This window comes from Saccostrea cucullata, unplaced genomic scaffold (assembly GCF_032062105.1).
Source record: "Saccostrea cucullata isolate Sc308-1 unplaced genomic scaffold, CSIRO_AGI_Scuc_v1 ctg4, whole genome shotgun sequence".
NCBI classification, from domain to species: domain Eukaryota; kingdom Metazoa; phylum Mollusca; class Bivalvia; order Ostreida; family Ostreidae; genus Saccostrea; species Saccostrea cuccullata.
Genome location: NW_026920828.1, coordinates 642,088 through 667,671, shown reverse-complemented (window position 1 = coordinate 667,671; position 25,584 = coordinate 642,088). Strand labels below are relative to the sequence as shown.

Sequence of the window (25,584 nt, the reverse complement as noted above, 5' to 3'; positions counted from 1 at the left end):
TCATTTTCTTCACAACCGTTGCACAAACTGAGAGGAAATTTAGTATACAAATTTATCAGATGACTATCTTGGTCAAGTTCTGTTTTGGGTACAATCACGCCATTTTTGACAGAGATAAGCCCCTATTGGACTTGGAAAAATTCCAATTTGGGGGAAGAGGGGCATAAGTGTTTTACAAACATCTCTTGCATTATGATTGAATTAGTGCATTGTTGTTGGTACCAATACAGAGAAACTTGGCCTTGCATATGTACTTTTACCATGTTCTCAAAATCAGTACTGAGGTGTGAATGGTTAACATGGACAACTAACTTCTCATTCACTGATGAAAGACTGCGGACCCTGTGTAATTTAAATTTAGCTCACGTCACAAGCAAAGGGCAATGTCGTAGTAAAACTTTTCATATTATGAGCTCCTTCTCCAGAACTTCTTACTAGCCAATTTCAACCAAATTTGGCACAAAGTATCCTAGCATAAGGGGATTCAAATCTGTACATTTGAAGGGTCACAACCACTCTGGAATAATGAGGATCTAAGTTTCTGTCTGTCTGTAAACAATTCCTTCTACAATTTTGTTTCAATTTCAGTAAGATTTGATGCACAAGTATACTTAAATTGTTTAATTTTCTACAAACAGCATCCACGGTTACTGAAAAGGTAAATTTCTTTTCAATCATTTTGAAATTCCGTTTCAGTCTGTTTTCAGCTAGTCTTGTTACACAAGTAAACTTTATTCTGAAAAGTGCTAATGAAATTGAGTGTGGGTCTGCAGAGATTTTTGCCATAATGTATTGGCTTCTAAGGTTTTTTCAGAATGAAGATTGATGAACATGTACTATTTGATGGGAATAAGAATTTGACTCGAAGGACAAGGACTAGAAGCTGCCCAGTACAGTTTTTTTTTTCTCTTTTATTAAAACATGGTACATAAATAATTCATTGTACAAAAGCATAATACATACATTGCATAGCTACTTGAACATCAAAATCACAAGTAATTGCCTATATCTAGATATAAATTATCATTAATAACATGTGCCTTCTTTAGAATTGCGTTTTGTAGACAAAGAGAATTTTTTAACTTATTTCGAAAAATTTCTGTAAACATATTTTCTTTTTCAAATCTACATTTCATTTTATATTTATAGATGTTAAAACATACAAAGGACAATAAATTATTCAATCTCGTTGTTTTTGAATTGATTTCATTGTAAAAACCTAGAACAAGTATTTTCCATGTGACTTCAAAACCCAAAAATAAACTAATTTTTTTCCATATATTTTCACAGATTTTACATTTGTACAAGAGATGTTCATTGTCTTCAACAACCATACAATATTCACAATAAGGTTCTACATCTTTGTTCCATTTACTTACATTTAGATTATTATTCAATATGCAATTCAGTAATTTATAATTAAATTCAGCAACATTTTTTTCATACATATACTTAATTTTAGCTAAATATACATTTTTCCAGATATATTTGTAACTAAGATCGAATGTCTTTTGCCACATATTTTCATAAACTGGTCTTTGAAATTTAATGTTTACAAAATTGAATAATAAAAGTCACATTTAAGATTTTCTAGAGTTCTTATGCTATTATCTCTAAATAAAAATGACATTTTGTTTTTAATATTAACACATTTAGCATATGTACAATCAAAATTGTTTTTGTATTCAGTTTTCAAAACAAAGAGGTTTAGAATCATACTGAAACAAATTATTGTTCCAAATGAATTCCGATAAAAATTGGTCTCTCTTTAAAGTACAAATTTGTTTAACTTTTTTACATTTATTGAAAGCAGAAAGGACCTCACCATAAAAAAGTGGTATTCTTATCATCTTAAAAAAGGCAGTATTTTCAAAGTTAACTACACTTGTTTTGACAATATCATTTACTGATAGGTTTTTAAGATTAAGAATATTGTTCAACATCTTACATATTATATTTTCTTTATCTAGTAATCGTTTTATCCAGGAGGCTTTTGCTGCAGTAAATTTACTCTCTATATCAACAATACCTATTCCACCTTGGTCAACTTTACCGATTAGCGTATTTCTTTTTATCCTATCTTTTTTCTTCCATATAAAATTAAATACAAGTTTTGATACTTTTTTAAAGAATTCTTTTTTTGGATTTGACAAAATAAAAGCATTATATACCAATTTAGATAATGCTAGTGTATTAATTATGGTACATTTTCCAAAGATTGTTAAGTTTCGCTTTCTCCAAACGCTCAGTATTCTTTCAAGTTTCTCCAATTTATTCGTCCAGTTCATGTCATAACAAAAATCCTTATCATGACCGAGATATATACCTAATGATTTTACATGGCTTTTAGCAATTTTTACACCAAATATATGATTTTCGTTTAAATACCTTTCAATAAATTTTCCTGTTAATAAACATTCTGTTTTGTCCAAATTCAATTTCGGGCCTGCGACTTTGCTAAATTCACTTATTGTTTCTAAAGCTTTTTTCATTGAATTAGTGTCTTTCAATAGATTAGTGCAATCATCTGCATGTTGAACGATTTTTAAATTTCCATTATCACCTGGCGATAAACCGATTATTTCTTCATTATTTTTAAGCTGAACTGCTAGTATTTCTAGCACAAAAATAAATAAAAGCGCTGATACAGGACAGCCTTGTCTAATCCCTCTTTGCATTTCACATGATTTTGACATCCAGCCATTATTTTTAACTTTGAAAGTTGGTTTGAAGTATAATGTCTTTATCATCTTGATAAAGTTTTCTCCAAAATTAAATTTTTCTAGAGTTTTGTACATGAAGTTATATTCAACAGAATCAAAAGCTTTTTCAAAATCGAGAAAGAGCAAAATACCATCAATATCATTATTTGTACAATATTCAAATATGTCTAATATTATTCTTGCGTTCTCTCCAATGTATCTACCTTTAATATAAGCACTCTGTTCACTACTAATTATTCTACTAGCAATTTTTTGCAAACGATTAGCTAAAACATGAGCGAAAATTTTGTAATCAACGTTTGTTAGACTAATTGGTCTATAATTCTTAAGATTTTCTTTCTCTCCTTTTTTATATATCAGGGATATCACAGCGTTTCTTTGCGAAAAGGGCAAAATACCATCATCAATACTTTTAAGTAAAGAGGGAAGAAATATTTCCTTTATATCATGCCAAAATCTTTTATAGAATTCTGCCGTTAGGCCATCTTGTCCAGGGGATTTGTTATTTTTCATTCATAGGCGTAGTCACAGGGGGGGCAGCGGGGGCACTAGCCCCCCCACTTTCAGATCTGGGGGGGCAAGAGTATGTCTGTGCCCCCCCACTTTTTAATGAAGAACAAAATCACAGCTATTTTTCCCCAACATTACCTTTACTATAGGAAATATTCATTGAATTGCCCCCCCCCCCCACCTCCACTTTTTGACCCTTGTATAGTTATAGTTATATCGAAGAATTGTGGAAAAAAATGGAAAAAAAAAAATTGGATTTGAAAGTAACTTGCCTTTGAAAAAGTTGGCCATTACCCCCCACACCTCCCCCCCCCCCACGAAATAGGATTTTCGAGTTTGGGGGAATTTCTTTTTTTTTTTTTTTTTTGCTTGTCAAAGAATTTCTGGAGTTGAGCCTCCCTTTTAAGTTTGTGACTACGCCTCTGTCATTTTAAGAACAGCTTCTTCGCATTCTAATTTTGTAGGTAACATGTCGCATAACTCTTTTTCGGCCTTTGTGACCTTTTCACAGTTAACATTCTTAAAATAGTTTTCAACTTCATTATCAGAAATATTTTTACTACTGTATAATGAGCTATAAAAAGTAAACAAGCTTTTCATAATATTATCATTGTCACAAACAACAGTCTCATTTTCATCCTTTATTTTAGTTATTGCATTATTTATTTGCTGCTTTTTTTCAAGACCTAAAAAATAAGAATTACTTTTCTCCCCCTTTTCTATCCACAAAGCTCTAGATCGTACATAAGCTCCATTACATTTCTGGGCATAATAATTATCTCTTTCTTCTTCAAGCTGTCGTTTGTATCTCATATTTATTTCAGTATAATGCTTTAAATCGATTTGTTTTAATTGAGTTTCTATAAATTTGATTCTCTTTTTTTGATTATTAGCTTTATTTTTTGAAAAAGATACGCAGAAGTCTTTTATTGATATTTTCATTCGTTCCCATCTAACTTTTGGATCGTTTAATTGCTTTAATTCTTCTTTTTCGTTATTTATATGTTTTCTTAGTTTTTCACAAAAGTTTTCGTCATCTAATAATGAGTTATTTAGCTTCCAATAACCACTTCCTCGTAAAATTTCAGACGTACTGAGATCAAAACCTAAGCCTAAATGATCGCTCATACGTGTCCCTTCAACACTGGGTGCTCTACGTACAGTAATATCACAAAGTGGGAAAAGCATATTATCATGCATAAAAACATAATCTATTCTACTCTTAGGAATGTCCTCTCCATCACACCACGTTAAACCATTTATTCTTGTTTTTCCACTGGAAAGCCAGCAGTCATTTAGATCAAAATATTTCAAAAAATTTCTTAGATTCTTAACACTTTTATCATTTTGATTTTAGTCTAATTGACAATTAAAATCACCACAGACAACAAGCCCTTCTACATTCATAGCATGTTGACTAACCCAAGATGATAATCTTTTAAAAAAAGCAATTCTAGAGTGTTCAGCGTTAGGTGCATACACATTCACAATTGTAATAATTTTTTCATTATATTTTAAGTTAACTAATAGTCTTCTTCCATCAAGAGACTGGTGATAATTTAATATTTCAACTGAAAGATTTTGCTTAAAAAATAGCGAAACGCCCCTACTATAAACAGAGTCGGAAAAACAATGAAGTTTGTTTCCAAACCATCTAGAATTGTATATAAATTCATGTTCTTTAACAAAATGGGTTTCTTGTAAGATAATTATATCGAAATCTGAATCTTTCAACCACTCAAACAGTGTTACTCTCTTTTTATAGGTATTTAGACCTCTCACATTTAGGGAGAGGAATGATAAAGAGTTTTTAATCATGTGATCGTGTAAATTGTTAATTCACATTATTTTGCAGCAGAGTCGTTTTCATTTTTCTTCTTATTTTTTTTCAAGTCTCGGATAAATGTGTCGAGTTTCTTTTGACTAGCCTCGCTTTGGGAGCCTTTCCTAGGCACGGAGGCGCTCCTGAGTTTTCTAGTATATTTGGCAGCAATTTTTTGTACGATAGCTCCAAGTTTGTTTTCACCTGGCCATTTGGATGGTTCTGTTTGAGTTGTGCCGATGGTATCCAAGCCTGTACCCCAGTAAACATCAACAGTAGATTCGGCGAAGATCGTATTAGCATTGGAGGCTTCGAGTTTTTCCCGCATTGGATTTATTTGTTCGGCTTTTGCTGTCACAATTTCCTCCATTATATCAAGTTTTTGTTCGCCCCACCCCTCCGGGTCTTTTATGGAGTTTCCTATCTTTTTAGCATCGAGTGCTGTGGGAGCGTGTCTTACCTTCTCAGCTGCGTCTAAGTTACCTGCACGTACCTGCGCCCAGTACAGTTGCTTCATCAGGTGAGCTACATTGGTGATCAGGAACCAATGGTCATCAGGTGAACTAGATGGGTGATCAGGAATCAGAGTTCATCAGGTGAGCTAGATGGGAGATCAGGAAGCAAAGTTCATCTTGTGAACTAGATGGGTGATCAGGAACCAATGGTCATCAGCTGAGCTAGATGAGAGATCAGGAACCAATATTCATCAGGTGAATTAGATGGGTGATCAGGAACCAGTGCTCATCTGATGAACTAGATGGGTGATCAGGAATCAAACTTCATCAGATGATTTAGATTGGTGATCAGGAACCAATGTTCATCAGGTGAGCTAGATGGGTGATCAGGAACCAATGTTCATCAGGTGAGCTAGATGGGTGATCAGGAACCAGTGCTCATCTGATGAACTAGATGGGTGATCAGGAATCAAACTTCATCTGATGAACTAGATGGGTGATCAGGAATCAAACTTCATCAGGTGAATTAGATGGGTGATCAGGAATCAATGTTCATCAGGTGAGCTAGATGAGAGATCAGGAACCAATGTTCATCAGATGAGTTAGATGGGTGATCAGGAATCAGAGTTCATCAGGTGAGCTAGATGGGAGATCAGGAAGCAAAGTTCATCTTGTGAACTAGATGGGTGATCAGGAACCAATGGTCATCAGCTGAGCTAGATGAGAGATCAGGAACCAATATTCATCAGGTGAATTAGATGGGTGATCAGGAACCAGTGCTCATCTGATGAACTAGATGGGTGATCAGGAATCAAACTTCATCAGATGATTTAGATTGGTGATCAGGAACCAATGTTCATCAGGTGAGCTAGATGGGTGATCAGGAACCAATGTTCATCAGGTGAGCTAGATGGGTGATCAGGAACCAGTGCTCATCTGATGAACTAGATGGGTGATCAGGAATCAAACTTCATCTGATGAACTAGATGGGTGATCAGGAATCAAACTTCATCAGGTGAATTAGATGGGTGATCAGGAATCAATGTTCATCAGGTGAGCTAGATGAGAGATCAGGAACCAATGTTCATCAGATGAGTTAGATGAGAGATCAGGAACCAATGTTCATCAGGTGAGCTAGATGGGTGTTTAGGAACCAATGTTCATCAGGTGAGCTAGATGAGAGATCAGGAACCAATGTTCACCAGATGAGCTAGATGGGTGATCAGGAACCAATGTTCATCAGGTGAATTAGATGGGTGATCAGGAACCAATGTTCATCAGGTGAATTAGATGGGTGATCAGGAACCAGTGTTTATCAGGTGAGCTAGATGGGTGATCAGGAACCAATGTTCATCAGGTGAGCTAGATGAGAGATCAGGAACCAATGTTCATCAGATGAGTTAGATGAGAGATCAGGAACCAATGTTCATCAGGTGAGCTAGATGAGAGATCAGGAACCAATGTTCATCAGATGAGTTAGATGAGAGATCAGGAACCAATGTTCATCAGGTGAGCTAGATGAGAGATCAGGAACCAATGTTCATCAGGTGAGCTAGATGAGAGATCAGGAACCAATGTTCATCAGATGAGTTAGATGGGTGATCAGGAACCAAAGTTCATCAGGTGAATTAGATGGGTGATCAGGAACCAATGTTCATCAGGTGAGCTAGATGGGAGATCAGGGACCAATGTTCATCAGGTGAGCTAGATGAGTGATCAGGAACCAGTGTTCATCAGGTGAACTAGATGAGTGATCAGGAACCAATGTTCATCATGTGAACTAGATGGGTGATCAGGAACCAATGTTTATCAGGTGAGCTAAGGTGGGTACTCTCTAAGGTGAGCTAAGCGGCTGTTAGAGGGCCTGGGTTCAAATCCTTGTTCGTACTTCAGCATTTTCTCTCTTTATGTTACATTGGATATTGGTACATTACCCAAAATATTTTTCAAATTGATAAATTGATTTGAAGTGTTGAACATAGAACACCAATGTTTATGTATTTGGCTCAATGTGCTAACCGTAATTGTTCATTGTTATGAAATATAAAAAGTAGTGAGCATAACAATTTTATGAAGTAAATACAGGTAGAATATTTAAAATCAAGTGATTTGATGAGAAATTTAAATTGCTTGTAAAATCCATATAACTACTTTTGAAATTTGTGTACACAATATAACATGTGTACTTTCTTTGTCCCTTTAAAATTTTCTTCAACTACATGATTGATTTGTTGTAACATCAAGACAAACTTATTGATTTCCTCAACTTAAGGTTGATAATTCTTTAAGTGTGAAATGTATTTGAGATAGCAATTTGGTGCCATTAAATTTAAACATAAATAGATATGAATGATTCCACATTCCTTTCTGGGCAATAAAACACCTGAAGTGCATGTAATCAATAATGGTCCTCTCACCTAGATTTCGTGTTCTGCTTGAGGTATGATGGAGCCATTGAGAAATGTTTAAACATTCATGGATGACTGAGGAAGGTGAACTGTATGTAAATGTAACTCTTGTTACCATAGTGAAAACTAAATGATGATACGTACAGGAAAAGATGGCGTTTTGTGGACTTTTCACTTGTTAGATCAATATAAACAAGAACTTGTGGATTGGTGCTGTTTTTTACTGTTCAAACAAAGTTAGAAGGATATGTTTGGATATAATGATGTAGTCTATTTTAACTCTGCATACAGGAGATTATAATGTTGATCAAAGCTTGAAGTTGTATGCATGATGTACCCGTACTCTTCATAAGTGATCTAGGGTATGTAAAAACTGAATACATATATATATATATAATGTTAATAGCATGAACAAAAAATTCTAAAAGGTAAATTATCAAAGTTATATATTTGATCAAATATATAATGACAAAAACAGCTGAATGTAGTGATGTCTTCTGTCTTCATTCCTTCTTGTAATGCGCAGTTACAAAATAAAGTTTCAACAATTTTAAAAATGGTACTATTTGGTTTGTCCAATGAAGTTGTTGTATGACTGTTACACATGTGCAGTTGTCAGCAGGTGTAACCAGGGAGAAAGGAAAACTGATTTGAACCATGGCAGTCTTAATCACCAGTTCTACTAACTGAGCTGTCTGGCTGCCATTGACCAGTACTAGTTATGGAACCTAACTGACTGCAATATAATTCCTCCTTCAAAGTTCTTTGTCCCTGCAAACACCAACTCATAAAACTTTTCATTGGCACTGGTCTTTCACCTGTTGCTTTATATATAGGCTTGATCATGGCAAGTAATGTATAACAGGCAAGGCCATGAAGTGAGAAAATTGTGTCCATACCAGGATTTGAACCTGCACCCTTTGAATAGTCAGGTGCTCTACCAACTGTGCTGTCTGGCAATTCAGTCTGCTAAATTGCCACACAATTAAAAAAAAAAAGATTTTTATAAAATGATCTAAGACTTTACTCTGGCCAGCATTTGGAAAGTGATATTTTATTTATATATTATTTTTGTCTTTATCCAATAAAAAAAAAACCAAACATCTTTTTTACCTCATGTAAGCTTTAATTTAATCCTAATCCACTCATTCAAGTCTATTTTTCAGCCTTGTTGGTGATAAACATGGAGGCCTTTATTTTGAATTGTGACTTCTCCTCTGTCAATGATGACATTGCAAATCAATTCTGGGAGAGGATCAACATATTCGAAACAGAGTTATCATCCCTGGATTGTAACGGGACTCTGAGTATAATTGAAGCATTCCAGAGAAAAGTGTGTGTCGCAGGCTTCCCAGCTCTACGGACTCCAGGGTTTGACCTGGCTGAACGCATTTTAAAGATCTTACTAAATGCATCAAGGTTTGTGATTCTGATTGTAAATACAGTGAAAATGATATTATTATTAGTGCCACTACCATTTCATACTGTAACTTCCTAATTAAACACAAAGAAATTATTATCGCGTAATTCCGCGAGAAGCATCACTCGCGAAATAAAATTTCTTGCTTCTATTTTTATGGTGCTGAAATCCATGTAAATCCTCCTTATCAACCGCCCATATGCAAATTATAATTCTCACAATTTGCTGTTAAAGAGCCATATCCCGATAATAAGTACTCGCAAAAAATAAGGAATCTACAGTAATTTTTTTGTATATCACTTTTTTTTAATTTCAGTGAGAAAGTAAAAGAGAATTTGATTTCGTCGGAGACTTTGGAGGACAAATTCGTGGACTTTTATGTGGCTCTGTTAAAATCAGGACCAGGGAGCGGTCATTGTGAATTTCTCAAAACCGTTACAAAGCACATAGAGTTCAAGGTAAAGAGGAATAGCTTTCACTGTTTATCCAGTCCTCAGTCATGACAATTAGTAGTTGTAGATTTCATGAATTTCAAGTTAAAGGTTGCAAATATTACTTATCCCTCAACAGTACCGGTAATGAAAAAGTGGAATTCATACCTGATTTGTATCCTGAAATAATATTCCTTGGTAAATGCATTTAATACTTGTATTAAATGTTTAAAATTGCTTTGTACAATGTTTGGTAAAAATTGATTTTTCAACATATTAGCATAGGTATGATTAGAACTTTCTGAATTTTTAATATAAAAACCTGTATGTGTACATTTTGTGCTGCTACTTTTCACCAAAGGAATTTATAATAGAAAGCAATTCCAAATTTAAAATGTTTAAATTACTACATACATGAGTTATATGAAATGAGATATATATCTTAGGCTTATGTACAAGGGTAACCCTGGAAATGTACCAGTTCTTGGGAGATGATAAATAAAATGCTGTTTTGAACAGGATTTATACGGAGATAAACTACAGAAAGTCGTTGAAGGATTTAAAGCCATCTCTTCTGTGGATGAGGCAGATGTATCCACCTATAGCAACACAGTACAGCGGTTATACCCAGAACAACTGGATAACATGGTCATCAGGTACTCTGGTTTAGTTTAACTGTACACCAGGGCTTTTCTGAGGGTCAAAATTATTTTGAAAATATTTTAGCAATGAATCATTATTTTTTGAAAGATACATGTATAGTCTCATAACAATAATGGTGTGTGCAAACAACTTGAGTAACACGCGTTATCGCGATATGAAAGCCATATAAGTCCATCCAATCAAAAGTTACTGGCAAGGTTAAAGTTTTTTTTTGTGGCAAGGTTAAAGTTTTTTAGGGGGGACAAACAGACAGGGAAATCTATATACCCTCAAATCTTTGACTACTGGTGCATAAAAATGAATGCAAACAAAAAATCAACAATTTGGTCTACATGGACGTTATTTAATAATGTCTTCTGCAAATACAAACACACAAAATAATTACATGTATATGAATTTTGAAGTACGTACTGTATGAGCAAAAGATTCTTAACAACAGGCTTCAGAGTTTTCTTAAATGAAGTACAAATTGTGTACTTGTATATATCAGATCAACAAAATGTTTTTAAACACATGCTTTTGTGTGAATTTTTCACTTTTAGAATGAAATCCATGGACATACATGTATTGATCTGGATCTGTGTGTTTATATATGTGTGCCCGTGTTTCTATGTCCATAGTGTAAGATAAAATTCAGATCTTTGTATGTTTACTTCAGGAGTGACAAGGAACGTTTGATGTTGCCTGAGGTCCACAAAGCTTGCCTGGACCTGTTCATCTTTTATCTGGTTCAGCTCCCTCAGGTACCGGTCACACTGAGAAAAACATTCAACAGTGCCCAGGACAAAATCTACCAGGCCTACGACAGGCAGCCATTTTCTGTGAGTATCATGTATATTTAGGTTTAATGATAGAGATATGCTCCAACATATATGTCAGTCACAGTGCATGGCCTTGTAATTTATAGTTCAAGAGAAAAATGCTTTAATATAATAATTATACAATCAATTTAATGAACTTATATATGAAGTTTTACTGTATATATGAAGTTTTACTATATATGGGGATAATTTTGTCCTTTCACACTTGCAAACAATTTGAACCAGTCACAGTCCTGAGAGAAGGGTGGTATGGAAAAAAATAAATCAAGGGTAAATATTTCCCTGTTTATAGTATATTTTTCTGCAAGCTGACTTTAAATCTTTCTTCATGCTATGTGTAGGGTTTACAAGATGTGGATTTCTACAGGAAACAGCTCGTGATGCTTCAAAATTTCATCAAGGATCCAGAGTTCCCTCAGAGTCAAGAAATCGCTGAAAAAACAAAATATAAACTGAAAGATGTATTTCAGATTAAGTAAGCATTGCTAATTACTCCACAGGTATAAAATCTATAGTTATGATTTAAGTATTTACAAATCTAGAGGGACTGAGAGCCTGTATTTTCAGGGACTCGGGTATGATAGAGGGGATTTACGGAGACATCGCGGAGTTGCTGAAGGCTCTGAGTCTGAAGACGTTAGCTCCAGAGGAGTCCAGTCTGTTAGAGAGATTAGACGGATTCTATAGGTATCTCCCAGAGGAATGCTTTAAGGTAGGGAATTTTAGAAACATCAAGTACATCAATTGCTCATTTTCAGAAGTATTGAAGGATATTTTTGTATGAAATAAGTGAAGAATGATTGAATGAAATTTGCTCAAAAGCATCTGCAAGTATGCAAGTAATATCACATTTTAATTGTTGTAAGAAGAAGCTTTCCCATGGCAAAATTTATACTGAAATATAAAATTTTTCATAAATAATGTTTTAGAAATAGTAGCTAGATTTGGGAAATAGATTGATTGTTTCCCCTTAGAATCCTAAGTTGTTTGAGGTATGGGTTGTGACAGCAGTGGAGATCCTCAAAGAATCTCCGAGGAATGCGACAACTGGTGACGAGCTGGAAAACGCGGCGGAAAAGTACATACGTCATCTAAAACCAAAGTATGTATTAACACCCCCAAAATAGATAAATACATACGTTATCTAAAACCAAGGTATTGACTTAACACACACTCCCAATAGATAAATGTATGTGTCATCTAAAACCAAGGACCAAGGTATTAACATTTAACATCCCTACCCCCTAAATAGATAAATACAAACGTCATCTAAAACCAAGGTATGTGTTTTTAACACCCACGACCAAATAGAGAAAAAAAACATATTCTATCAAAAACCAATACTACAAATGCAGTAAAACATGTTCAAAGGAAAGCGCCAGGAAAAAACAGTTTGATTCGCTATGAATTAACATAATTTGATTACTAGTATTTATAATCCATAAAGTTAACAACATGGTTTTAAACTTCATGAAAATGTAATTTCATCAATTTTGTGTAAATCTGAGTTAAATGTAACTGTGATCCCTGTATTTAGGGCAGAGCTGGCCAGACTTTGGTTGTCCTTTGTTGTCCGATGTTGTCAGTGGTGTCACAAAAATCTAATGGAGGCTGCTAATCAGATCATTGCCGACAATAAATGGAAAGGCACCTGGAAGTGGAAGGTAAAAAACTTACTTTTCTCTTTTTAGGTGACCTATTGATAGTCCATTGGTGTGTTAACTTTAATGCTATCAGCTTTTATTAGTTTTTATAAGTCAAAATTTATGCAATTTTCAAAAAATCCTCTCTTTATACCCCCCGCAAACGAAGTTTGGGGGGGGTATATGGGAATCACCTTGTCCGTCTGTCTGTGCAAACGTGTCCGGTCCATATCTTTCTTACGGAGGGACATTAGAATCTACTACTCCACACAAAGATTGCCCATGACCTAAGGGTTGTCATGACCTTGACCCAAGGTCATTTGGGGAAGTTCAATGTCACTGGAAGAAAAAGTTCATAATTCGTGTCCAGTCCATATCTTTCTTATGGATAAACTTGGTAGGTTCTCATTTCATACAAAGATTGCCCATGACCCAAGGGTGTGTCATGACCTTGACCCAAGGTCATTTGGGGAAGTTCAAGGTCACTGGAAGAAAAATTTAATTATTCGTTTCCGGTCTACATCTTTTTTATGGATAAACTTGGTAGGTTCTTATTTCATGCAAAGATTGCCCATGACCCAAGGGTGTGTCATGACCTTGACCCAAGGTCATTTGGGGAAATTCAAGGTCACTGGAAGAAAAAGTTCATAATTTGTGTCCAGTCCATATCTTTCTTATGGATAAACTTGGTAGGTTCTCATTTCACGCAAAGATTGCCCATAACCTAAGGGTGTGACATGACCTTGATCCAAGGTCATTTGGGGAAGTTCAAGGTCACTGGAAGAAAAAGTTCATAATTTGTGTCCAGTCCATATCTTTCTTATGGATAAATTTGGTAGGTTCTCATTTCACACAAAGATTGCCCTTGACCTTAGGGTGTGTCATGACCTTGACCCAAGATCATTTGGAGAAGTTCAAGGTCACTGGAAGTAAAATTCATAATTTGTGTCTGGTCCATATCTTTCTTATGGATAAACTTGTTAGGTTCTCATTTCACACAAAGATTGCCCATGACCCAAGGGTGTGTCAAAACCTTTACCCAAGGTCATTTGGGGAACTTCAAGGTCACTGGAAGAAAAATTTCATAATTCATGTGTGATACATATCTTTATTGTGGAAAAACTTACCTCTGAAAAACCCAGCGGGGGGTATTTTGTCCCATTTCGACAGTTCTAGTTTAATTTACCCTTGGACATCAAGCTGCAGCAGTTGAATTGTCGGTTATAGCAAGAAATAAGCTCTGTACCAACATTTGTAAAATCAATGGTCCCAGAGTTATAGAGTTAGGATGGGTTCTTTGATTATGCAGGGAAAATGGATAAAATTTTCTCCTGTATATATACTAGTAGCAGAAAGATATAGTCGTGATGACCAGGGATGATGCCTCTCCCAAAATTTTGAATTTCATGCTCCCAGGATCAGGATTGAATTCCATTGTCAATTTGATTTTAAAGCGAAAACATAATTCTTTTAAAAATATGTACCCCTGGGTATGAAGCAAACAGACTAAGTGCACAGCCGTAATGAACAAGGGTGTCTTTTCAAAACTTTGTGAAATTCATGACATTCCTCTGTCAGTGGTTCTAGTTCTTTAGCAATGAATTTTTTTTAGTTCATACCTGGCTTTAGATACTTTATAAACTGCCCTTTCTACTCTTATACACCACTCTGGACTCTTTGTTTACTGCTCTGGATTCTTTATACTATATTTCATGCAATAAACTTTACTTACTGCAGGAAAATGTTACCTTAGCTAAGGAGATGATAGTAGCTCTGACGACCGTGGATTATTCCGTGTGTGAAAATGTGGAGGATTACTCATCCAAGGCTGAATCATTTGTGGAGAACCTCATGAAACAACTTGAGTAGGGGGACACATACACTGTTATTTTGAAGATATAAATGATAACATCAAAACAAGTACAATCTACAAATTAATTGTTCTTATTTTTGCATGCTATGAGTTTATTAAAAAAAACAAAATGTCAAATGAAGGAAATTTACATAAAAATGGCATCAAAGTCATTTATAGCTTTTTTTTTTAGTTCATTCCACTTTGTTCCTAAAACTGAAATAGCTTACAGAAAGAGATTACAAAACTTGCGTAACAAATTAACATTATACATCATATAGTGACATGTACCTATCATTTTGACTTTAATTTTCTCTGTAGATTACTTAAAGTGGCCAAACAAGTGGAGGTGGAGTTAGCGGAGCTTGTCATGGTAACTATGGAAGCTGTCGGCAAGGAGATAATGGTGGACTCACTGTGTAAATCAGCAAGTGAATTTGTGTCCTTACAGGTTTGTACACAATTTTAAGAGGTTTTTATTATACATGTATATAATTATCTGAAGGAACATTACAACCATAGGTATATGCCTTGAATATGTTTGCAAAAAGTAATAGACAGGTGTCACATTCATTAACCAAAATGTTTTGGGACTTGGGAAAAAGATAAAGAATTTCAGCCTTACGTTTTTTTTCTACAGAACAACAAGCACCTGATAGCTGGCTACTTGGACCGGTTCCTGTGTCTGTTGAAGACTGAGGATTATGACTGGGACACGGGGTGGATGTGTACTGCAGCGATTGAATTCTTCAACAACCTCGTCAAGTCATCAAGGTAAATGTTAACAACTGATACAACCTGGTCAAGTCATTCAGTTAAATATTAACAGCTGATACAACCTGGTCAAGTCATCCAGGTAAATGTTAACAGCTAATACAATCTGGTCAAGTCATCCAGGTAAATGTTTACAGCTGATAAAATCTGGTCAAGTCATCCAGGTAAATGTTAACAGCTGATACAACCTGGTCAAGTCATTCAGTTAAATATTAACAGCTGATACAATCTGGTCAAGTCATCCAGGTAAATGTTTACAGCTGATACAACCTGGTCAAGTCAGCCAGGTAAATGTTTACAGCTGATACAATGTTTACAGCTGATACAACCTGGTCAAGTCATCCAGGTAAATGTTTACATCTGATACAATCTGGTCAAGTCATCCAGGTAAATATTAACAGCTGATACAACCTTGTCAAGTCAGCCAGGTAAATATTAACAGCTGATACAACCTGGTCAAGTCATCCAGGTAAATGTTTACAGCTGATACAACCTGGTCAAGTCATCCAGGTAAATGTTTACAGCTGATACAATCTGGTCAAGTCATTCAGTTAAATATTAACAGCTGATAAAATCTGGTCAAGTCATCCAGGTAAATGTTTACAGCTGAAACAATCAGGTCAAGTCATTCAGTTAAATATTAACAGCTGATAAAATCTGGTCAAGTCATCCAGGTAAATGTTTACAGCTGAAACAATCAGGTCAAGTCATTCAGTTAAATATTAACAGCTGATAAAATCTGGTCAAGTCATCCAGGTAAATGTTAACAGCTGATACAACCTGGTCAAGTCATCCAGGTAAATGTTAACAGCTGATACAACCTGGTCAAGTCATCTAGGTAATTGTTTACACCTGATAAAATCTGGTCAAGTCATCCAGGTAAATGTTTACAGCTGAAACAATCTGGTCAAGTCATCCAGGTAAATGTTTACAGCTGATACAACCTTGTCAAGTCAGCCAGGTAAATGTTAACAGCTGATACAACCTGGATACAACCTTGTCAAGTCATCTAGGTAAATGTTAACAGCTGATACAACCTTGTCAAGTCATCTAGGTAAATGTTTACAGCTGATACAATCTGTTCAAGTCATTCAGGTAAATATTAACAGCTGATACAATCTGGTCAAGTCATCCAGGTAAATATTTACAGCTGATACAACCTTGTCAAGTCTTCCACGTAAATGTTTACAGCTTATGTCTGTCTGTTTCTCAAAAATGTTAATTGAAAATTGATGTGATCAATCTAGGTATTTGTAGTTGACAGGTTTTTTCTTCAATTATATGAAGCAAAATTTTTATTATGTACATTTCACTTTAACTCTATCTTTTTCCAGTCAACACCAAGAGTATAGACATTCATTACCATAATTCTGATTTTTCTATTGTTTTCATGCCAACTATGAAAAAAAGATTTTTTTTTTATCAGATCAAAATTTTTTAGAGTAAATCAAGTTTGAGTTCTCTGAAGTAGAAATCTTCTGTTTTAGTGGAGATGAAGTGCGGGATCTGGAGATGGATGATGCTATCCTACGCGTCTTCCTCTTCTGTCTGTCGGAGGAGCGGGAGTACATAAGTCTACAGAGGCAGCACCTCAATATCTATGGCCTGATAGCAGTAGCTGGATTACCGCAGTACATCAACCTGGTGAGAGGCTTAACAATCAGAATCATAAATATTATTTTGGCAAACTCAAAATTTTAATTTTCATTGTCCTCTGAAAAGATGTGTTTCACCTTATTATTATATGTATATGTTTTCATGTACAATCAATCAAAATACAGTATTTTAAAAATGTAAACTTTTTATGTAAATAGCTTTGAATAATTAGTCACCCTTTTAATGGATCATTTATAGAAACCTGTTTGTATCATTAAAATAGCAAACATTAGTATGGTCTACTCCACTGGAAATGCAATTGATAAAATTTCTACTTTCTAAATGAATTGTACCCGGTAATTTTTAAGAATGAGTTATTGTATCTTACAATCAGACATTGTAGTTTGTGTTTTAAAAAATAATTCCCATTAGATAACACTATAAGGTATATTGTACAGCACAGAGAGAAGAAGACATTGGGTCGACTGAAGCCATTATTTCCTCATGTACAGCGGCTGATGAACAATGAGGAGGAGCTAATTAGCTCTAATATGAGGAGCATCATGCAGCTGTTTGGGCCAGAGACGTCCCAGTTAATGGACACGGCGGGCATGGAGGGGCTGATCCAGCTCTATCTCAGGGAGAAGGATTTCAGCACACTAAGTAGGTGTGATCTGAACTTGTGACTAGGGCCAAAATTCATTCTGCAGATATCTTTCTAATTAACAGTAAAATAAAAATGGTTTTAATTTTTGTAAAGGGAATACAACAACAAAATATTTTCAAGCTAACAGTTTTAAACAGAATCATTAATTTTGTAAAATTTTAAAATCTATTTAAGTTTTTGGTCTTAGTTCCTTGAAGTTCGTTTATAAAACAGGCCTTTGTTAACAAGGAAGAATATTTAAAAGACATCATGGAAGGGTTAGAGGTTATCTGGCGAAATCTTAGTTTTCTAGTTTATAGCTATGCCTTTGAGCAAAAGATGGCTACTGACACAATGCAATGTCTGGTTAACACACAGAAGACGCTAAAATATGAAGCTAATTTTTTTTTAGGTATTTTTAAATAAAGTGACAAATTTTACACATAACTTTCAGATGCTATATCAGCTGGTTATGATGGAAAGTCAGAGACGTTTGAAACCTACTTTCTGCCCCTGATTCAGACATTTTCCCAGAAAACACAGACAAACGAACTGGCAATGCAGGCCATGTTGATAAAGAAAGTGTCGGAGAACCAGCCTGAGGTAATCACTCAGTTACTAGGAGGGTCATACAACCTGAAGTGGGTTTATTGTGTTGAATTGTTATCACTAAAATAATCATTGTACACAAGGAGACTTCTCTTGTTTTTCTTATTTGATGAAATTTTATGATTTATATACTCAGTAATAGATTGATATGAAAATTATTTTTATGCCCCCTTTCGAAGAGGGGAGGGCATATTGCTTTGCTGCTGTCTGTCTGTCGATCCACTTAGTTTCCGTTCATTTTCTTCACAACAATTTCATATACTGAAATGAAATTTGGTATACAGATATTTCAGATGAATATCTAGGTCAAGTTCAGTTTGGGTCACGATCTCATCATTTTTAGCTCACCTCAACGAAGTTGGGGGAGCTTATGTAATACCCTCGGCGTCGGCGTTGGCGTCCCAGGTTAAGTTTTTTGGAGCAGTTTTCTTTTTAAGTACTTCTATGTCCTATATTGATTAGACATGCATGGAAGATGCTTCTAATGTGTTTCATTGTACCAGTCAAAGTTTCAGATGCTGCAATTTCAGCAAAGTAATGGTCAGGTTAATGTTTTTGGAGCAGGTTAACATTTTTGGTGCAGTTTTTGGTGCTTTCATTTCCAAGTAACTATAAGCCCTATGTTGACCAAACTTGCATGGTTGATACATCTAAGGATGCATACTACTGGGCTTGCTTCGGTTGATGAATCTGACCTACATTTTCCGGTTGAGTGAACAGGTTAAAGTTTTTGGTGCAGGTTTCATTTCCAAGTAACTATAAGCCCTATGTTGACTACTGAACAAACTTGCATGGATGATACATCTAAGGATGCATACTATCAGGCTTGCTTCGGATGCTGAATCTGACCTACATTTTGTGGTTGAGTGAACAGGTTAAATTTGTTGGTGCAGGTTTCATTTCCAAGTAACTATAAGCCCTATGTTGACCAAACTTGCATGGATGATACATCTAAGGATGCATACTACCGGGCTTGCTTCGGATGCTGAATCTGACCTACATTTTCCAGTTGAGTGAACAGGTTAAAGTTTTTGGTGCAGGTTTCATTTCCAAGTAACTATTAGCCCTATGTTGACCAAACTTGCATGGATGATACATCTAAGGATGCATACTATCAGGCTTGCTTCAGATGCTGAATCTGACCTACATTTTCCGGTTGAGTGAACAGGTTAAATTTTTTTGGGCAGGTTTTATTTCCAAGTTACTATAAGCCCTATGTTGACCAAACTTGCATGGATGATACGTCTAAGGATGCATACTACCGGGCTTGCTTCGGATGCTGAATCTGACCTACATTTTCCGGTTGAGTGATAAGGTTAAAGTTTTTGGTGCAGGTTTCATTTCCAAGTAACTATAAGCCCTATGTTGACCAAACTTGCATCGATGATACATCTAAGGATGCATATATCAGGCTTGCTTCGAATGCTGTTTCTGATCTACAATGTACATTTTCCGGTTGAGTGAGCAGGTGAAAGTTTTTGATGCATAATTCATTTCCATGTAACTATGACTTCTTTAATGACCAAACTTGCACGGATGATACATCAAAGGATGCATACTACCGGGCTTGCTTCAGAAATCTGACCTACATTTTCTGGTTGAGTGAACAGGTTAAAGTTTTTGGTGCAGGTTTCATTTCCAAGTAACTATAAGCCCTATGTTGACCAAACTTGCATGGATGATACATCTATGGATGCATACTACCAGGCTTGCTTCTTGTTGAATCTGACCTACATTTTGTGGATGAGTGAAAATGTTAGTTTGTGATGAATGTATCATTTCCAATTAACTATGAGCCCTATAATGAGCAAACTTGCATGGACAATACATCTTAGGATGCACACTAATGGACTTACTTTGGATGCTGAATTCGACATACATTTTTTCAGATAATAGACCAGGTAAAAGTTATAGGTGCAGGTCAATTACCAAAAAACTTGAAGGCTTATATAACATTGTATAAACCAAACCAAACTTGCACAAATGTTGCATCAGGAGATGAAAACTCTCAAATTTGCTTCAGATGCTTAATTTTAATTACATTTTCATGAACAACTAGTTTAAATTTTTTATGTACCGGTAGGTCTATTTCAATGTATTCGATCAAAATTGCTTAAATATTTTCATTTCTGGAATGTACACTTTTTGTTGGTTAATTGTGTGACTTTGCCTTACTTAAAGACAACATTCGTTGAGGTGAGCTCTGTAATCTCTGATTACCTATGTTTGACAGAGTTATACCCCTTGGACTTAGAAAAATTTCAATTATTTGCAGTTTCCCTTCATTTTCTTCGCAGAGGTTGCACATACTGAAATGAAATTTAGTATACAGTTTTATCAGATGAATATCTAGGCCAAAATCTGTTTTGGGTATGATCGCGCCATTTTTGACAGAGATATGCCCTTTTGGACCTAGAAAAAATTCAATGTGGGGGGAAGGGGAGCATTAGTGTTTTACAAACATCTCTTTTTTTTTTTCAAAGTGCTAGTCCTGCATGGTAAAGTTTTGGAATGATTTTAAATAAACTTGATTCAAATTAAGCTGAAAACATCAAAATACATTATTCTTTGAAAGCAAAACTAAAACAAAAGTAAAATTCAGATGCATCGTTATGGAACAAACTAGTAGAACAAGTCTCTTCAGAGATATCTGGTTTTATAATTCTAGATTAATTTTGTTGTAGTTGTTCACCACAGAAGTCTTGGAGTTGCTGTTTAAGCATCACTTTATGGACAGAAATGTCAACCCCCAGGTACTGGTAGTACTGGAGACAGTATCTAAAACTCAGGCTGAAAATCTGGAGTCCTTTGTGGAGGAATATCTAATGAAGACTGAACTCATGATGGAACTAACTGCTCACTACCAATTCACCATCTTAGTAAGGATAGCAGCTAAATGTAAGGTGTGGTATTTCATTGTATGCATACATGTTATAACCAGTAGATTAAAGATTTAAAGTATACTGTAGCTGAATGTTCAGAGCAAAGACAGACTTTGAAGTAAATGCCAGTTGTCATTCTTTGTTTCTGATTCCGATGCAGAATAAACAAGGCGTAGTTTATACATATTTGATGAAGCGACTGAAAGAATCCAACACTGAACAAGTTCTGACATCAAGCATACAGGGACTGAGAGAATTACATTCAATCTGTGGTGCTGAAATATTCACCTCAGAAGACAGGAAGTATATAGAGAGTTTGAAAACAAAGGGAATGTCTCAAACCTTGAGAGATCTAGCAGATAATCTGATAGATGAATTGGAAGGCAGAAGGTAAACATCTTTATGGCTTAGCCAAAGCTCGAATGGACTTTCCTGATTTCTTGGTCGTCCAGCTGAAGTTATTGTCATTGGTTAACTTTTTACATATTCACCTTCTTCAGAACCATTAGGTCAATTGCCATCAGACTTGGCATATATGTTTCTTGTGTTCATATGTACATCATACTCAATGTTATACATGTTTATCTTAGTCTAGAGGGAGTGTCCAAAGGCATTGAAGAGCAGTCAGGACAGATAGAAAAGTTAGAGGTGGGCGTGGCAGGAACAAAGGTAGTACTGAAAAAGGTACAGAGAGACGTCAATCAGCAGGGAGAGGAGATAGACAGTGTCAGGGAGGGGCTGGGAGAGGTCAACACGCGGGTGGATCGCGTAGAGGTGGAAGTGGAGGAGACAAAAGAGAGAGTGGAGGAGGTGGATAAAAAGGTAAAAATTCACTCATTGTGTCTGATTTTACTCTGCTTTCTAAGTTCACACTAATTTTATATGAGATGGTATATCAGTGAATATAATTTGACAAGTAAAGTGTTTTCTTATATTTAAATGAAAATATTTTAATGTATGTTCCAGACAATGAGTAATGCCCCTACTTGGTCTCGAGATGTTACAAAGCTGTTGAACCCGGAATCTGAGCATGACTGGAGACTCCTGGCTAGTCGCCTTGGTTACAGTCCTGATGACATCAGAGGCTGGGCCACCCAATCAGATCCCTGCATGGCCCTGCTGAGTGAATGGTATGCCACACACAAGACATTTGAGGCTTCTAAAGGTGTGCTGAATATCCTGCAGGAGATGAATCGTTTGGATGCTGCCATTATTGTAGAAAATGCCATGAAAGCTGCAGGTTTGATTTATATTTATTTTCAAACAAAAAGAAATGAAAATATACACATGCATCAATAAATTTATTTTTAACTGTAAAGATAAACATGGTATATTGGGTTTTATTCTAAGTTTTCTATAATAGCTCACTCTCAGTAATTTGAACTTTGTGTAAGATTTTATTTTTTCTTCCAGAGGGTGTTGTGGCAGATGAGCCAGTGGATTACCCAGAACCCCCTGAGATCTTCCTTAGTTACCAGTGGGGTCACCAGAATGAGGTCAAACTCATCAGTCGCCACCTGGAGATGGCAGGGTATAAATGCTGGATGGATGTTGGGCAGATGGGGGGTGGGGATAAACTGTTTGAGAAGATTGATTCTGGGATAAGAGCGGCCAAAGTTGTCATCTCTTGTGTGACAGAGAAATACGCAAAATCACCCAACTGTAACAGAGAGGTAGATAAGCAATAAAAAATGAATATAAGTTTTTTTTTATTTCTAATTTTACAGGAATTTCTTATGACCAGTTTATATCAAAAGCTAAATTGTATCTGACATCAGAAGATCATCAGTTAGTCTAACTGACATCATTGAACTGACTGTTCATTTTGTATCCCTGAATGACTGGTATACATTACAATATATAGAAATTAATTTTTACAATGGCAGGTCAATTTGTCTGTGAACCTTGGGAAACCTATGATCCCGCTTCTCTTAGAGAAAATGCCATGGCCCCCAATGGGTTCAATGGGACCAATCTTCAGTGAGTACCTGTTCATCCGATTTTTCCAAAGGCCAGGGGAGGAAACCAAGGATGACCGAATCTGGCCAACTGCCAAGTTTACGGAACTTCTCATGCAGCTCAACTGTTTGAAAGTGATGCCAGATCAGCAGAATATTTCACAAGGTTGGTTAACTTTGATTTTATTAATCCTACATGTATGTATCACAGATTAATTTCCCAGACTTACAACCAGTGCTTGATGCTGCCCTATAAACCAAATGGTGTAAAGAATGAGGATGAAGGATCAGTCTCAAGTTGATTATGTTCCTCTCTATTTATTTAAGTTTACCACTCAATCATTTTCTTGTCATTGTACAATTAAATTCTACTGATCTGTTAAAGAAGTGCTTTTACAATTAGAGTGTTTCAATGTTTGAGACACATAGTTATATATTATTACAATGAGAACCAAAAGAATATCGTGGCTTTGTCCATGAAATAATTTTGTGTGCTTGTCATCTAACAGTTATTAATGAAACATGTATCCTTTTCCAGCTTAAGCACTGGATATTGTAATTTTTTTCACTCTTTACAGAGTATAAGAATTGGTGGATACCAGTGGTGGAGAACATTGTAATCCCTAGAAAACCAGACAGAAAGGGGAACAACTCACCTCCAGCACCTGACAAACAGAAGGTGAGGGATTCTAACAAATATAAATTAAACAGATGGAAATATAGCACCTGTCTCACTGTTTCATTAACATTTGCACAGTTGTCATAAAATAAACATTTGCATAACATTCCTCAAAAGGGATCAATACTCATATTTTAGATACTTTTTTTTGCTTTGTGTAAAGAATAGAATGTTAGGAAACATATCTGATTTATACAAGACAAGCATCATACAAGTAGCAAAAAATATTCAAATATTTTATATAAAACATATATATCTTACAGTATTGACTTTTTGTCAAGTCAATACTGTTTACAGGGTTATAGTTGCCCCGTGTTATTTTTGTCCTTTTATACTTTCAAAAATTTTGCCCCGTTTTAAATTCACCCAATCTTAATTCCATTTAAGAAATTATGTTTTGCTGTTTGATTTCACTCCATTTTTATTTCGCCCACATGTGACAAGGGCAAAAGGAGCAAAAATTAAAACAGCAGTGAAAATTTCCCTGTATACAATTTTTAGAAAAATTGAGGAAATAAAATTTATCATCTCATTGTGACTTTTACAACTTAATATGTATGTATTCAGCACTAATACTAGTAATTATGGGGGCTCAACTTTATCTTGAATAAAGGAAGGAAAAGTATTTGTCAATTTTTCAGTTTCTTTGAGCTATTATTTAATTTATGAGAAAAACAATGTTTCAATAACAAAGGACATACCCGGTACCCGTTTTGTTTTTAGGCTACATCAGAGGTGGTCTCCCCTGACATTTTCATCTCTTACCAGTGGGGTAAACAGAAGGAGATATCAGCCCTGTACCAGAGACTGACCAGTCAGGGCTTCACCTGCTGGATGGACATCCACCAAATGGGGGGAGGGGATTCCCTGTATGACAAGATTGACCGGGGGGTCAGAGGTTGTAAGGTCGTCCTGTCCTCAGTCACCACCAAGTATGCTCTGTCTGCCAACTGTAGGAGAGAAGTCAGTCTGGCTGATGCTCTGAAGAAACCTATCATCCCCATGCTGATGGAAAAAATAGACTGGCCCCCAGGTGGACCAATGAGCATGGTTCTTACACAACTATTGTATGTTAACTTCTCAAAGGATGAGTCCATTCAGTTATTATGGGAGGGAAAAGCATTTGATGAACTGCTTAAGAAGATTGAGGAACACATTCCCAATGAAAGTACTTATCAGGATGAGAAGACAGAGAGAACATTAAATGCCTCAAAATCTGTAAACTCTTCTGTAAATGGTAGTGATGGAAAAAAGCAAGGTGACCTTGAAAGAGAAAATCCCTCCATTCAGAAAATTAAACCACCATCAGCGTCTGCTCAACCACAGACAAAGTCTGCTAGTGTTGACCAAAATAGTCAAGTACAGTCCTACACCAATGATCAGTCAGACAAAAATGACGCCAAAAAGAAATCAGCAGCTTGTTGTGTACTGTAATATATTGGTGCAATTAGAAATAAAAATTTAATAACAAGCATTTTCAGTGATTGAAATAATTTAAAAAGAAGAGAAATTTCTAAAGTCATGCTTTTGCAATTTTATCAACCACATCAATTATTCCATTGTCTTGGAGTTGTGTACCTCTATCAATATTGTGAAAGTTGTATCCTCTGAATACATTAAATAATTTTTGTGATATAATTTTTTAAATGTAAACACAGCAAATTTTTTAAAACCGAATGTTCAAATTATTTC

The 25,584-nt window shown here is 35.5% G+C and overlaps 1 protein-coding gene across 1 annotated transcript; it reads left to right on the top strand.

Moving 5' to 3' along the window:
• Positions 1-8,060: 8,060 nt before the first annotated feature.
• Positions 8,061-25,341, top strand: LOC134258407 (uncharacterized). Its single transcript, XM_062740945.1, has 23 exons — positions 8,061-8,280; positions 9,085-9,337; positions 9,655-9,796; positions 10,289-10,425; positions 11,091-11,253; positions 11,595-11,728; positions 11,821-11,965; positions 12,228-12,355; positions 12,791-12,917; positions 14,634-14,761; positions 15,070-15,199; positions 15,389-15,522; positions 17,010-17,166; positions 17,577-17,781; positions 18,219-18,367; positions 21,058-21,276; positions 21,416-21,645; positions 21,846-22,077; positions 22,222-22,495; positions 22,669-22,928; positions 23,142-23,379; positions 23,792-23,892; positions 24,616-25,341. Exons 2-23 carry the CDS (start codon positions 9,102-9,104, stop codon positions 25,324-25,326), a joined length of 4,380 nt encoding a protein of 1,459 aa, XP_062596929.1. The 5' UTR covers positions 8,061-8,280; positions 9,085-9,101; the 3' UTR covers positions 25,327-25,341.
• Positions 25,342-25,584: the final 243 nt, after the last annotated feature.